The 15,218-nt window shown below is 38.8% G+C and overlaps 1 protein-coding gene across 9 annotated transcripts in view; it reads left to right on the top strand.

Annotated features, from left to right (window-relative positions):
• The window catches only part of ehmt1b (euchromatic histone-lysine N-methyltransferase 1b), a 35,638-nt gene extending 21,099 nt beyond the window's left edge, over window positions 1–14,539 (top strand). For 3 of the 9 annotated variants that reach the window (XM_067375874.1, XM_067375870.1, XM_067375868.1), the window contains exons 5-27: window positions 478–641; window positions 867–1,028; window positions 1,182–1,250; window positions 1,411–1,528; window positions 1,645–1,782; window positions 2,264–2,409; window positions 2,906–3,049; window positions 3,233–3,459; window positions 3,728–3,922; window positions 4,047–4,129; window positions 4,206–4,312; window positions 4,526–4,648; window positions 4,776–4,877; window positions 6,292–6,396; window positions 6,577–6,731; window positions 7,348–7,515; window positions 7,624–7,768; window positions 7,942–8,019; window positions 8,619–8,734; window positions 9,355–9,441; window positions 9,624–9,702; window positions 11,080–11,255; window positions 12,764–14,539. In XM_067375874.1, the coding sequence (XP_067231975.1) occupies window positions 478–641; window positions 867–1,028; window positions 1,182–1,250; window positions 1,411–1,528; window positions 1,645–1,782; window positions 2,264–2,409; window positions 2,906–3,049; window positions 3,233–3,459; window positions 3,728–3,922; window positions 4,047–4,129; window positions 4,206–4,312; window positions 4,526–4,648; window positions 4,776–4,877; window positions 6,292–6,396; window positions 6,577–6,731; window positions 7,348–7,515; window positions 7,624–7,768; window positions 7,942–8,019; window positions 8,619–8,734; window positions 9,355–9,441; window positions 9,624–9,702; window positions 11,080–11,255; window positions 12,764–12,947 (3,071 nt within the window). In that variant the 3' untranslated portion in view covers window positions 12,948–14,539. The remainder of the gene's footprint in view (window positions 1–477; window positions 642–866; window positions 1,029–1,181; window positions 1,251–1,410; window positions 1,529–1,644; window positions 1,783–2,263; window positions 2,410–2,905; window positions 3,050–3,232; window positions 3,460–3,727; window positions 3,923–4,046; window positions 4,130–4,205; window positions 4,313–4,525; window positions 4,649–4,775; window positions 4,878–6,291; window positions 6,397–6,576; window positions 6,732–7,347; window positions 7,516–7,623; window positions 7,769–7,941; window positions 8,020–8,618; window positions 8,735–9,354; window positions 9,442–9,623; window positions 9,703–11,079; window positions 11,256–12,763) is intronic. The other 6 variants (XM_067375875.1, XM_067375876.1, XM_067375872.1 and 3 more) reach the window with 6 other exon arrangements.
• Window positions 14,540–15,218: the final 679 nt, after the last annotated feature.

Here is a 15,218-nt window from a genome sequence, read left to right as displayed (position 1 = left end):
TGTTATTTACTATTTAGATTACCTTTGCTGTCATTTAATGCTCACATAAAGTTAAATAATATAAAAATAAATGTAATCTTTAGCAAATCATCACCTTTTTTTAATACTGATTGAGTTTGGTTTCTGTTTTTATTATTTTATTTTGAAAATGAAGTATGATGATGGATTATGTATTTTAGTATTATGTATTACGTATTGCACAATATACAGCTAACAAACTGAGCTACTCTCTCAACATTTATTTCTGCCTGAAAATAGTCGACAAATGGAAATGTCTGGTAAAATAGTATTTAAGAGCATATTTTGTTTGTTGAAGTTTTGGCAGCAGCACGTTCATCAGTTGAAAGTTTGCTTTCAAATTGGAATGTAAATAATCCAACCTGCATTTCACAGGAAAATTATTACTTTCCTTTTACAGAGAAAAAAGTGCTTGTAAACAGGCCTGTATTCCACAATTCTCTCTTTATGCATTGACAGTTGAACCCAGACCTGTCTCTCCCTCAGTAGCAGCCGTGTCAAGGAAGAAGAAAAGAAAGATGGGAACGTATAGTCTTGTGCCCAAGAAGAAAAATAAAGTCTTGAAACAACGCACAGTTCTGGAGATGTTTCAGCGTATGTCCCAGTCTCCACCCAACCCTCAGGTCAGAGATTGAACCACCAGATTCACAACTAAAGAGTGAATAACTACCTTTTATATTGTTCATAAAAGTAATATTTGAGTAGTTGCATAGATTGTTCGGCTGGGTCTTGGCCATTAGTAATCCTTGCTTAATATTTTTGCATTGCTAATTGGTTGACTTTTCCTGTACTTCCTGAGGCCAAGACATGTGAACCTTGGCCTGTCTTTTTATTCCTTGGCTTCACAGCAGCCAAAGGAGGTCGTGCATGTGAATGGAGAGAGAATGGAGAATGAGTCTGATGAAGAAGAGTCAGAGGAAGGAGAAGACACAGAGGAAGATGAGGAGCTGGTCACTGAGGACGGAGCCAAAGCTTCTCAGGAGGGACCCACGATAGCTTCAATGTCTCAGGTGGGAATTCAGCAACAAAGCTGCAGGGATTCATGAGCCAATGGAAAAATGGTGTCACCCATTATTTTCCTTCATCTTGTCATTTAGTTACTTAAACATTGAAATTACAGTCCCCTGAAAGGATGTTTATTCATTCATTTTTTCATTCATAAGCCTCTTGAAGAAGAACAAGAGTCAGAGGAGTCACCGGATGGCGAAGAGGAAGGGGATGAATCAGACTTGGTGAGCTCCTGAACATTCTCTAATATCACTGAGTATCAGAACCGAGAGTCCTTTAGATGCAGTGCTTTGAGACACATATGTTTCCCAGATCTGAATTTAGGTTCCTGAGTTAATACTTTGTTTCAGTTTGTGGATTGTAAGTTACTTCTATTCTCCTCAGAGTTCAGAGTCCAGTTTGAAAAAGAAATGGAAAAAGAAAGCCAAGGGAGACCACGCCTGGCTCCGACCATCAAGGAAACGCAAGAGGAAACTGAAAGCGAAAACGGAAGGACTTTCTGGTACAGAAAGTGTTTAAATGCATGTTTTCCTGAAATATCTGCTGTAGGACAACACCTCAGCTGTTACTATGACATAATTTACAAATCTTTCTATGTCTGTCCCATCATAATTTCAGGAATGGAGTTCCAGTCTCAATCTGAGAGCCAGAGCTCTCCATCAGCCCCTCCTGACCGCAGGAAAGAGTATAAAGAAATCCCTCTAAACTCCCTCAACCTGGCAGCACAGGAAGCCTTAATGACATCTCAGAGTTCAGGTGAAGTAAAATCCTGTTTGCTATTTAACTTGGATAAGCATTGAATGATCTTGTAAATGAAAATGATGGTTTGCTTTTGACTAATTGAGGAAGTGCAAAAGGAAGTCTGTTTTTGATTGAAATTTCTAAGATATTAAAGTTTTACATCTTGGACTTTTCCTTTTTATTGGTTTCAAGCATAGCATCTTAAGAAAGACATATTTGTTTAAAGTTCAGACGATGAGTATTGTCAGGCCTTTGTGGTGGCCTCCATCTTGGATAAAATGGGTCATCAAGTCTCAACTGATGTGGTGCCCCCTGGTGGTCATGTGTCTGTTGTAGAGTAATGCATATCAGAAGCGTTATGTGCTCTGTCCAATGTTTATCATTGATATACATCTGATTATGAAGTAACATTGGCTTCCTGCCATCTGTGTTTCCAAAATGATGGTTTTTGGGGGCTTTTGTGATTTAATTGAGTCTTAAAGATGGTGATTCTTAGCTCTTTCAGGGTCAGTGGAAAGCACAGATGGCGACATGGTGCAGGAACTTCCCCTCTGCAGCTGTCGAATGGAAACACCCAAGAGCAGAGAGATCCTCACGCTTGCGGACAGAAAGTGTATGGCAACTGAGAGCATTGATGGTCAGGTGAGATGGTTGCCCTTATGAATATGTAGAGCAATGATGGTTGCAGTGATTGCATTTTTCAAGAATGCATTGTCTCGCTATATACCAGTGGTTCCTCAAGTCTGGCCCTCAAGGTCCACTTTCTGATTGTACTCACCTTCCTTTAACTTTCTAGTAATCCTGAAGAACTTAATTAGCTTGTTCAGGTGTTCGGTAAGGGTTGGTGTTAAACTCTGCAAAAAAAAAAAAAAAGAGTGGACCTCGAGGGCCAGAGTTGAGAACCCCAGCTATATACCTTCTGAATACAGTTTGGGGACAGTTTTTGAAATGTGATCAGGTGAATATTCACTTCAGTTCAGTACAGAAGGTCCTAGGATTCATCTAACTGCTGAATATTTGGCATCTTCATTTTTTTGGTAACATTCTGTTTTATGTTACAATACAGTTTTTTTTACTCTTTTTAAAAGCCGAGGTTCTGAACTCTATTCTAATTGGTTCCCTGTTGTTCTGGGGGTAGCTGAGCCGTTGTCAGAGTGCAGTGCTGAAGCACGAGATGATGAGGCCTTCAAACTCTGTCCAACTGCTGGTTCTGTGTGAGGACCATCGCACAGGCATGGTCAAACATCAGTGCTGCCCAGGCTGTGGCTTCTTTTGCAGAGCCGTGAGTCTTTGGCTTTACCCAAGAGAACGTTTTAGGTCTTTGATTGGGTTTCAATGACAGCATGACAAGCCAATGGCCAAGAAATATTTGACTGAGTGCATGTGTCTAAAAAGCTCCAGAGTTTTTTACTTCAGCCACATTTGAGCAAACCTCTCAAAGTTATTTCATGTGGCCGTCGTGTAGGGCACCTTCATGGAGTGTCAGCCAGAGGTGAACATCTCCCACCGGTTTCATCGAGCATGTGCCTCGGTGCTCAACGGTCAGAGCTTTTGTCCACACTGTGGAGAGGAGGTCAGCAAAGCGAAAGAGGTCACCATTGCCAAGGCCGATACAACGTCAACTGTGCCTCTCAACCACAGCCCCTGCACGCCCAGCACCTCAGAGGGCAAAGCAGACACCACCACTGGAGGGTATGTGCCAGCTTCTTAATTATATGAACCTAAGTAACAAACAATTTTTGCACCAAGCTGTTTATAATATTATTTTACTAGACTTTTTTTTTTTAGTCTGGACTGAATTCAGTGTGCAAATTCAGCCATTTTCTTGTTTATTTGCAACAAACCCAAGTAGGAAATGTTCCTGAATCATTTGTAGGATGTCCTTTTAGGATGATATTTTGTTTCTCCTCTATTTGTTTCTCCAACTTTTGCCCTTAAATTGATTTGTTGGTCATCAAAGGTCCACTCGGCTCTCTGTTCTTGGAGAGGGCAAAGCAGACAGCACTTTACTCAAACATCCAGAGTCACATGACACATCCGTGTCCCCTGTGGGCTCCAAAGCTGGGTCTTTAGGATCAGGATCTGCAACGGGACCTCCACTAGGACCACCTAAAGAAACTCTGGAAAGTGTCCTGCTGGCTCTAGATGCAGAGAAGTAAGAAAACCAACTATTATGACATTTGATTTAGCCACTTATTCTATACTAAAATGGGGTTCAATCATTGTGAACTCCTGTGCGACTTGGACTGATTCATTCCCACCATTTCTTCTTCTCTAAGACCTAAGAAGCTCCGGTTCCACCCAAAACAACTGTATATTTCTGCCAAACAAGGGGAGTTGCAGAAGGTCCTACTGATGTTGGGTAAGAGTGATTAGTAAAGTTTTATTTTTTTCATGGCTGTCTGCTTTGTTCTGGAAAGCATCTTTCTTATTCTCAGTGGATGGGATTGACCCTAACTTTAAAATGGAGAGCCAGAACAAACGCACACCGCTCCATGTAGCAGCTGAAGCAGGTCATCAGGAAGTCTGCCATATGCTGGTGCAGGTGAGGGCAGATGCTAGTGAACTAGTATTAACTTAAGATGAAAATTCATCATTTACTCACCCTTGTGTTGTTCTAAACCTAAATGACTTCTTTTAAACACAAGAGAGAAAACATATTCCTCTGTAGTAGTTGTCAAATATCATTTACAAATATGGCTTATCATGACCCCAATGACTTTGACATTGTCATGAAAATCGTGATCTTATTTCTCAGGCTGGCGCAAACCTTGACATGTGTGATGAGGACCAGCGGACGCCCCTAATGGAGGCCTGTGAGAACAACCATCTTGAAACAGTACGCTATCTTCTGCGGGCTGGAGCCATTGTCTCTCACAAGGTCAGCAGCCAGAAACAAGAGGATTGATAAGCCAGTCTGTTTATACAACATTCTGTAATCAAATGCTTTTGGAGGAACATTAACTCTGTTTGAACACTGATCACATCCTGTTTCCTTTTCTTTTAAGGATGTTGAAGGTTCAACATGTCTCCATCTTGCTGCTAAGACTGGCCATTTTGCCATTGTACAACATCTGCTGTCTACAGGCCTTATAGATATTAACTGCCAGGTGTTGGACCTTCTGTGCATTTAATATTTGTAAAAATGGTTTGGGAATGTGAGAAGGGTGTTTTGGGGGATTTCCAACATTTGAGTCATTAGAATCTGCTAAACATATCTGAGGAACTTCAGAAGACAACTGCACCAATACTCCTCCATCCTAGGGAAGACTTGTCAACACAACTGTTTTCCCCCTCCATCCTTGTAATGAGTTTCTCAAAGAGAAACATTGTTTTAATAAGTTATTTTAATGACATTGGAATTTAAAAGGCATTTCTAACCTTGCCTGGCAAGTCCAGAATGATATATCTTCTACAAGATATATCAGTTTGGTCAGCCCGCCCTCCGTCGCACCTCGAGTCAACTCCAAACCGTACCATGCAATCAGATTCGTTTATTTCAGTGACGCAAACAGCGTCACTCTAGTGCGGCGAAAGTCCCTTCAATATCAACAAAGATTGCGCACGGGAGACCCGAGAGTTTGTTCTATTCAGCCGTGAATTCAGTTTTAAATGACCAAAAACACATTAATTATTTACTTTTCGCTATTGACTCTCTTGTCGCTTTGCTAACGTCATATCCGCCCTTCTCTGATTGGTTTACTCCGCTTCCTGTTTGCTCGGATTTGCTCCGCCCTAGAAATCGAATTGATTCAATGGTGACCAGACTCGTCCGCTGGTACAGCGGTGAGGCTGGATTTTCCAGGCAATTTCTAACCAAATTTGCTATAGATAAATTGTAGTGCTATTAAATATAAACTCCCAAAATATATTTGGTCATTTTGGAAAATTCTGTAATTCCTCTAAACAACATGGTAGAGATTGTGTTGCTTTGTTTGTACATAACATTTGTACAAATGTACATTTAATAACCGTAACAAAGAGCTTTTCACTTATCCATCTAAAAAGTTTTGTCTTAAACTTAAAGCAATGTTTTTTTTTATCTTAAAGCAAGGGCTTTATACAAGTAGTTCTCAAATAAGAGGCAAAGCCCACAATGGGGCCTCAGGGTCATTTAAAATGATTTACATTAACTCATTTTAAAAGTGTGGTTTCTAGAAATGGAAAAGTCATGTAAATTAAAATGAAAATAAAATCTTAAAGCACCATGGGTATTTTTATAATGAATATGCTTTTTTCTAGTTATGCCAAGGGATTAAGAGCTCTAAAAGAGAGATGCTTGCATAGAGATTGAGTAAAACCATATTTTTGAAAATACTGATCATTAATCATTTAAATAAACGGTGCTTTGAATATCGTTATGGACAGTGGTAGACCTTGGAGCCAATGAATGATTAGCAGCACTTGTGGTGAAGGAAACTTCATTGTATATCCAAATATTCCAATGCATTTCTGCTTGGAAGCCTTCATCAGGGTAGACGAAAAAGGTTTAGATTTCTAATGTAGTTGCTTTTCCTGTCTCAGGATGATGGAGGTTGGACAGCCATGATTTGGGCCACAGAGTACAAACATGTAGACCAAGTAAAACTCTTGCTCTCCAAAGGGGCTGATATCAACATCCGAGACAAGGTATGTGTGCTGTGTTTTGAATGTGGAAACCTCAATTTAATATAGCAAAACTACAGCTTAATCTGCCATCTTAGTTGTTTTTTGTTTTTTTTTGTAGTTTACTTAGCATGATTTTAATTCTTTTATACATTTAGATGACTAAGTGTTTTTAATTTGTTGCAACGTCAACTTTGATTCTAGGAGGAAAATATCTGTCTGCACTGGGCGGCATTCTCTGGCTGTGTGGAGATTGCAGAGATCCTTCTGGATGCCAAGTGTGATCTCAATGCCGTCAACATCCACGGAGACTCACCACTGCACATAGCGTCACGGGAGAGCCGGCTTGACTGTGTAAAGTGAGTAAACCTCCTAGATGTTATCGATCCAGACGGATAATGGATTGATTGGGGAAACTTCCTTTCAATCTCACAGGTTTGTAGTGAGCTAGGCTTATTTAAAATTTAGGGACGTCTGAGCCATCCTCCTAGAAGATAACGGTATTGAAGGATTACATCCATATCCGATGTACTGCAGTCTTAATCGGGTGCTTGTGTAGATTCTAATCAGCTTAAAGCTGCATTTTTATTTGGAGACTGGATCAATGTCATGTAGACTTATTGGAGCTGGACACTAGCAATACAGGCTTACTTTCATCATTTCCTGGACATATGTTATTATTGATCCGTTGGCATTCAGTTACAGTGATTGGTTAGAGCCCTGAATATAATATTGCCACAGGAACAGATGAATTACATACATTTTAACATCCCACTAGTTGGTTTATTAATTTGTGCTTCAATTCCATATGTGTGTGTGTGTGTATGATTCACACAAAAAAAATAAAAAATGAATTATTGTATTACTATTTATTAATAATATTAATTAATAAATAAATTAATACTAAATATTTTTCATTTTTGTTTTGTGAGTCTGTCCTATCCTTTAAGTATGCCTCTTTTGTACGTCCTGTAGCTTGTTTCTGTCACGGGGTGCTGATGTAAGCCTTAAGAACAAGGAGGGAGAGACACCCATGGAATGCTGCAGTCAAAACTCGAAGGTTTGGAACGCCCTTCAAGCCAGCAAAAAGCAAAGAGAAGCTAACAGGAACCAGGCTGCCCCTGCAGAGAAGCTTCTCAACAGGTAGATTCACTTAATCTCACTGTCCTCCAGCTCATAGTATCGTCTTGTTTATCTGTACCAAAATTACAACCTAAACCAGCCTATTAATGAGAGTTTAATTGTGTTTAGGGACATCGCCAGAGGCTACGAGAAAGTCCCTGTCCCGTGCGTGAACGCAGTGGACAGCGAACCCTGTCCTGACAACTACAAATATGTCCCTGATAGCTGTGTGACGTCCCCAATGAACATTGACAAAAATATCACTCACTTGCAGGTAAACAAGCTGAAATGTTGTTTTTATGGTAACACTTTACAGTGTTCATTGATTTTAGGATATTAATCGTTATTGCAATGTACCTGACAAATATGATTTGGTTAGCTAAGACACAGTGTTGAATGAGTAATAGGAAGGAAAAACTGGTATAATGGTGTTATTTCACATTGCAGTACTGTGTATGTAAAGACGATTGCTCCTCAGCTAGCTGCATGTGTGGCCAACTCAGCCTGCGCTGCTGGTATGATAAAGTAAGTCAATTTCTAAGCAGTCTGTCCATCAAACCTAAAATCGAAGCTGTTTGTTACTGTGATGATATATCTGTAAATATTTGGGTAATTTTGAAGCACAGTTTACATTAATTACTTGCTCTAAACTACTGTTAATGTCATTTGACTAAGCAAACATCTCCACCTAGAGGTGGAACTAATTAAGTACAAGACAGTGTGAGATGGTCTGGTCATAATTATTAGTGGTGCTAAATCAAAGACCAGTTACTAATGTCCTGACTAGATGGTATTAAACTACTTTATGTAATATTGATATCTTTATCTAAGCAATAAAAAAGGGGATCTGAACATTATCCATGGACAATAATATCATAGAAACTTGGGAGAAGCTCTATTAACTTAGGCCAGTAAGTAACCATGAAGAAACTACCCGGAACACTTTAGCAAATTCATAACAATGCCCTAAAAAGTGAAAACCAGTCACAATAACCTCGCATTGTGGTGGCAAGCTTTGTACGGCCAAGCACCGGCACTGACATTTTGTTCAAAATTTTGTTAAAATTTTGTTGCAGTGTGCTTTTTAGTGTGAGATTTGAAATGCTTTGTGTTTGTGGCATCAGGAGAGTCGTCTGCTCCCCGAATTCTGCAATGAGGAACCGCCTCTTATATTTGAGTGCAACCATGCCTGCTCTTGCTGGAGAACCTGCAAAAACCGTGTGGTACAGAATGGACTGAGGTACCTCCCATCCACTTACATTCTGGACGATTACCCCCCACCCCCTTTACATTTTTCAACAGCTGTCAGGTTAAACAATATTAACACATACATCAAGACGTTGTGAGGCTGATGTGAGTTTTTTTCACAAATACCCACAAATATGGAGATTTATGTCAATATATGCAAATATAACATTAACACAATTTTTAATCATTTAAAGAATTTAATAAACACATTTAGTTAACACTTTGTCATCCCTAAACATTTTTGAAACATTTTTTTTTTTTTTTTTTTTTATTATTTTTTCTTTAATTAAAGATCTGCATACCCCAGTTTGAAAACTCCTAGAGAAGAGGATTGCTGATGGCTTACATATTGGCTATATCTGTCATATAGTACAATTTAGTTATAGTGTTTGAGATGTACACATAAATACCTGAAGTTTATTTTATACAATTTCATTTAGTAATATTTGAAAACAGGAAATGTGCACACTCCAAAAACCATACAAAATCATTTAAACATCAGTGAACTATCAGTCGATTAATCACCCTAACCAACTAATAATAGTATTCACATATACTTGATTTGTAGCATATGATCTGAATTGAGTGGTTTCTTCTCAAATAATTTCTTAGGATAAGACTGCAGTTGTTCAGGACACAGATGATGGGATGGGGTGTCAAGACATTACAGGATATCCCGCAAGGAACGTTTGTTTGCGAGTGAGTTTCTTATTTGCTTTCTTTTTGTGTTTTACAATATTTCTAAAGGTCATTAAGGCCTGTGTTATATCTTTCTGTGAATCTGTTTAGGTCTAACAGTGTGTGTGGCTGTGCAAATGTTAGTTTAGGCGTGTCAGTATAAATATGTGTTTGCACCCTAATGTCTCATTTCCTTCTAACAGATACGTGGGTGAAATCATCTCTGACGCCGAAGCAGATGTCAGAGAGAATGACTCCTATCTTTTCAGTCTGGACAGTAAGGTATTGCCATCCTAGGATGATTCCCATTCAAAATCACATTACCTTTCTTCTCCCTTCAATTGTGGGGTTATCTGCACTCCCTCAAGCAAATTTTGCAGAAATAATTTAGCTGACCCCTGTCAGCTCAGAGGAATGTTTTATTTGGCTACACAATGATACTTTTGTATTTTAGGCCTTCTTGCATAGCTGAATGTTAGATTGTTGGCATAAAATCTGGACTGCATTGCAGCTTATTCTGGCCAAGAACCATCCACTGAGACAGGAAGAATCAAACCAGCAACCGCAATTTGTTTTATGTGCCAGTTAGTGTAAAACTGAAATCAACTATGCTGATAAATAATTATTTATTTTTTTAATATATTTTTTTTATATACATTCATCAAACACATGAACATGAATCTTATTATCAACATTGATAATAAGAAATGAGCACCAAATCAGCATATTCGAATTATTTCTAAAGGATCATATGACACTGAAGACTGGATTAATGGCTACTGAAAAATCATCTTTGTCATCACAAGAGGAATAAATTTAAAATCTATTAAAATAGAAATGTTATTATCAATTGTAATATTTCATAATAGTAATGTTCATATTGTATTTTTGATCAAATCAATGCATCCTTGATTAGGTGAGGATAAGAGACATTAAAGGTGCTATAGAGGATGTTTTGTTTTATACATTTTTGCAATATTACTTGAAACTGTCTTTACTGACTGATAAAAGACTATTTATTAGGTGCACTGAAAGTAATAATATTAATATACATCATCTGTGCACGAGGTAGGGCCTTAAAAACATCAGCCAATCATTTGTGTGATCATCGCGTAAACGATTGGCCCTCTGGCTTGTCAATCACTGCCGTGACGTTCCTTGTGCGAGACGTGCGCGGCTGCGCGCTCCAGTAACTTTCCACACTCTATAGGTGCCGCATGCAATGTTTTTGTCAGGAGACAGGAGTAACAACTGCAGATTATGAGTTACCTGCGGTGAGTCCAACATAATGAATCCACTAACACGACACAGCGAATGCCGGTGGTGAACACTCGTGTTCCAATACTCTTCAAAATGAGTTTTGGGAGGCGTTCCCTCGAAATGAGCTGTGAAGGAGGGGGGTTGTTCTTACAGCCTTTGGTTTCTCAGTCGACAAAAAGATCCTCTGTAGCACCTTTAAAACATTTTTAAAAAAAATCCTACCAATCTATCTAAAAATCTAAAATCTGAAATATTTTTCTATCATTTTTTCTTTAAAACAAACAAAAAAGACAGCCCAACTGTATTGAGCCCTGCTGAATAAATCTCATATTCCTTTCTCTTTACTCTGACATCACTCTGTAAGCATTCTTAATTTATTTTCTGCCTCTGCTGTTGCAGGTGGGTGATATGTACTGTGTTGACGCACGTTTCTACGGCAACATCAGCCGCTTCATAAACCATCACTGTGAGCCGAATCTGTTCCCCTGTCGAGTGTTCACCTCTCACCAGGACCTCAGATTTCCTCACATCGCGTTCTTCGCCTGCAAGAACATCAGTGCGGGAGACGAACTTGGGTCTGTTTCACATCATTATCCATTTACTTGCTAATAGTGAATTTAGTTACACTGGATATGTTAGTTTCTAGGGGTGTAACGGTACACGTATTTGTCCCGAACTGGTTGACAAAAACAGTCAGTTGCCCTGTCCAAATACCCACACTTGCAGTCTTTCCACTTGTCTACTTGCGTGACGTATTTCCTGTATTTGGCTCAAGTGTTCAAGTGGGCGTGAAGACTGCAAGTGTGTATAGAACTTTTGATTACCTGATGGTACACATTTAAAGTCTTGCAAAAAATTCAAGTTTACAGTTTTTTTTTTTTCAATACTTTGCATTTTAAAATAAACTCCTAAATGTCTGTGCAACACTTTGTTTTACTTTAAATTATATGTAATATATAATTAAATAACTTAATCAAATGTTTTCTTCGACATCTAGTGATTTCGGGGCAGGTGAGTTCCCGAACATAATGCATGATGGGATACACTCAGTCTTGAATACCGCTTCGGAGTGTGGGTTTAGTGTGCGTAAAGGGCATTTTTAAGTCTTGCGCACATACTTCCTGTCGCATGCACGCGCTTTCAAGTGGGCAAAATCGCAAGAGTACGTATTTGGACAGGGCATGTCACACCAAAGTCCCTAGTCTTTGGTCACGCTCACAGGCGATCCACACTCCAATCCAGAAGGGTGCGGTAATGCATTGTAGCCTAACCACTTTTTTTTACCAGCATTTACCCCCAATAATCACAATAAGCTCTGTGTTTCATTGCTTTCGATAAGAAACAATGTGTCATCTTTCAAATTCTGTCAATTTTTATCACAAAATTCAAACAATAAATTCTGTTTTGACGCTTTTTGATGTGGCGTAACAACTAATTAACTACTAGTTACAGAATGAACATGAATGAACATCTGAAGGTATGTTGAAAGATACAGTACAACTTTCTGAAACGTATCATATCTTGTGTAATCGCTCAATCAGTGTTTCAACTGCAGAAAGATGTCAATAAAACGTACATTATTATTATATTTATTATATATATAATATATTACATTTATCTCAGAAATGCCATTCAATGTCCACAGCTTATGTGCAATTTACAGGTGTACATACATTTTTATTATTATTTGAGTGTTGATGATTATATCTAAAAAAATAAATAAAAAATAGCAACTGAATTTAATAGTTTAGGCTCTGTTGCTAATTGTAACCTTTAATATTATTGTAATAATATTATTGTATTGTATAGTTTATAGCATTAACAGAGATAATTTTATTAAGGATAAAAAAATCTTTAATTATAACTGAATGAATTTAAAGACAGAGACACAGTTTGTTCAGTTAACCACTGTTTAATATAAAAGAAAAACCAAATCCTTACCGAACCATGACTTCAAAACCGAGGTACGTACCAAACCGTCATTTTTGTGTGCCCTTACACCCCTATTAGTTTCCCATCATTCACTTCATAAAAGCATTTGTTTATTAGAATATATAGTTTCTGATTTCTCTCCCCTCCTCAGGTTTGATTACGGCGATCACTTCTGGGACGTAAAGGGGAAGCTGTTCAGCTGCCAGTGTGGCTCATCCAAATGTAAACACTCGGCAGCCGTCATTGCCCAGACACAGGCGGACAGCACGCCGGGAGACCAGCAGCCCAGCGCCCTGCCTGATACTAGCTCGTCCACCCCATCCAGCCCCAGCTAAGCCCTCCAACAACTACCAGCCTGTCATCTCCCATCACCAGCACAGGCACACCTCTGCCATCTCTAATCAGATGCGGGTACCGACCCGGGCCCCTTGATGCTACACCCACAGTGCCATGTTTAGCTCTGGTGGTCCGAAAGCCTGATTGGTTGACACGATTTAGGGGTTAAAATCTTGAAGGTGAGAGGTGCACAGCTGGACTGGTGTTTCAGGTGTTTAGTACGCACATTTTGTATGGGTTTTTTTTATTGCCAGCACGCCCCTTTGGACCACAATACATCGTGTTTGACATCATAAAAAAGTGGATTTTGGGGTTTTTGTCTCTCAAGAATGAGGCTGTTTGAGCCGTTTAAGGGACTGTGTGGCATGTTACCGTTGAATACTACCTTCTCGTCGCACAATGTGTTCTCCTGCCCGACTCGAACTTCTGTGTCATTCTCGTACACACTTCTCAAGATCTTTTATGAACTTTTTCTTCACGGTTTTACTTTAGCAGTCAAGGTGAACGAAAACTGAACGATTGATTCCCGAATTTCAGATGATCATTTAACACTTTATGCATTCGTTTGTTTTCCGTCTTTTTTTTTTTTTTAGTTTTTGTACATTCACAGAATATGCAGAGAATTATGTAATGACATTCAAAGACCAACCTTGTGACTTTTTCCCCCTAGTACAGTCTTTTCCGTGTTTTTCAGTGGACTGTATTAACTTGAGATGAACTATAGACTAGCAGTCATTGGATATTAGCGCCCGTTGTGCGTGTCCTCCTCTGATCGGTTCACAGACGCAGGGCGTCATGTCAATGCTACAAAAAAAACAAAACACGAAAAGGCCTCTAAACAGGACATTTTGGGCCTATTTCTCCCAGTAAAAGCCCAGTTCTTGAGTAAAAATGCGTTTTAATGGCGAATCGTCACTGGAAGTGCAAAATAATCCTGGACGAGGCTTAATCTTTGTCTAGAAACAAGCCCTATGGGTTATATCCTGCATGTTACAGGCCTGGGTAGACACAGCTGTTGTTAAATGCATATTACATGCACCCCCGTCAATGCAAATGAAAACTGTAAAATATCTTGAACATTTCTGTACGTACTTTCGGTCACAATGACGGAACCTACTAGCATGCTTTTGAGACACGTGCTTTAGGAATAGGACTGGAACGTTTCGCTCTGATGGAATTAAATGCGGTCAGGTGTAGGAAAACGCAAATGGTGCTGAAAAAGGTTTTTGTTTATTTTTTTTATTACTCACTAAGTGAATACAAGTTGTACATTGCGATGAAGAAGCAAGTGTTTCATTTTTTTTTCTTCATTTGTATTTTTAAATTGACCTGTTTTTTTTTTTTTTTTTTCTAACTGTAGTTTGACATTTAGCCTGTATCAATTTTTTTCCATGAGTTCATGTTGATGGTGAAACTATTACAGTCTTTTTAAATGTTGATAGTGTAGTCATGTCCTTCGTGCAAATCAAGACATATAGATACAAAACACTGCAAAATGAGGGGGAAAAAGAAAACTGTAACATATTTCTGGACATTGAAACATGATGCACAATCTTACTGGTTGTGTTTTTCTTTTTCAATAAATTTACTACTAATAAAATATAAACATCTCTTGTCACTCCTATGCAAAAAATACCCTGAAGTATGATGATGAATTCTAGTTTTGTGAATCTGAAACCTCTATTCATCCAATAACACTTTTCGAAAAAGCAGACAATTTACATTTTTGTCTTTAGAGTTGCACTTTAAAGCCCAAAAATGAGACCAAAGGAGTTTTGTGATGCAAAGCAGGAAGGCTTTTGATTGTTTATCAAGGTCAGGTTTATAAACTCTTTGATTATTCTCTTCCTGATTACTTAAGATTCTGATTGTAATTGATCCAATGAAATGTAAGCTGGTGATTGAGGCCCTCTGACTTGCTGATAAAGGCTTTTAACTAACGAGGCAGGAAACCGCCTTTCCGCATTCCACAGCTGCAAACTTTAAGACCTTACTATGTCTCACTATTACAGTGTTCAGTACAATTATGAGGATCACACTTTGTGGATACGCTACGTTACTGCCGAGAAATTGGATTGTGGAAATTCATATAGCCATACAAGGCTAACAAATACGCATCACTATGAAGAGGTCAGCGCAACGCGACTCTGACTGGGAGGAGAGAAAATCCACTGTTATCTATGGTAGGATGTTCACTGGGTTTGTCTTGCGAGGTTGCTGTGTTATTAACTGGGTTGTGGATTGTTATTCATTTGTATCAGTGAACTCTT

Source organism: Chanodichthys erythropterus, chromosome 22 (genome assembly GCF_024489055.1).
Source record: "Chanodichthys erythropterus isolate Z2021 chromosome 22, ASM2448905v1, whole genome shotgun sequence".
Classification (NCBI taxonomy): Eukaryota; Metazoa; Chordata; class Actinopteri; order Cypriniformes; family Xenocyprididae; genus Chanodichthys; species Chanodichthys erythropterus.
The sequence above is the reverse complement of the archived record's forward strand: the minus strand, read 5'-3'. Positions and strand labels throughout refer to the sequence as shown.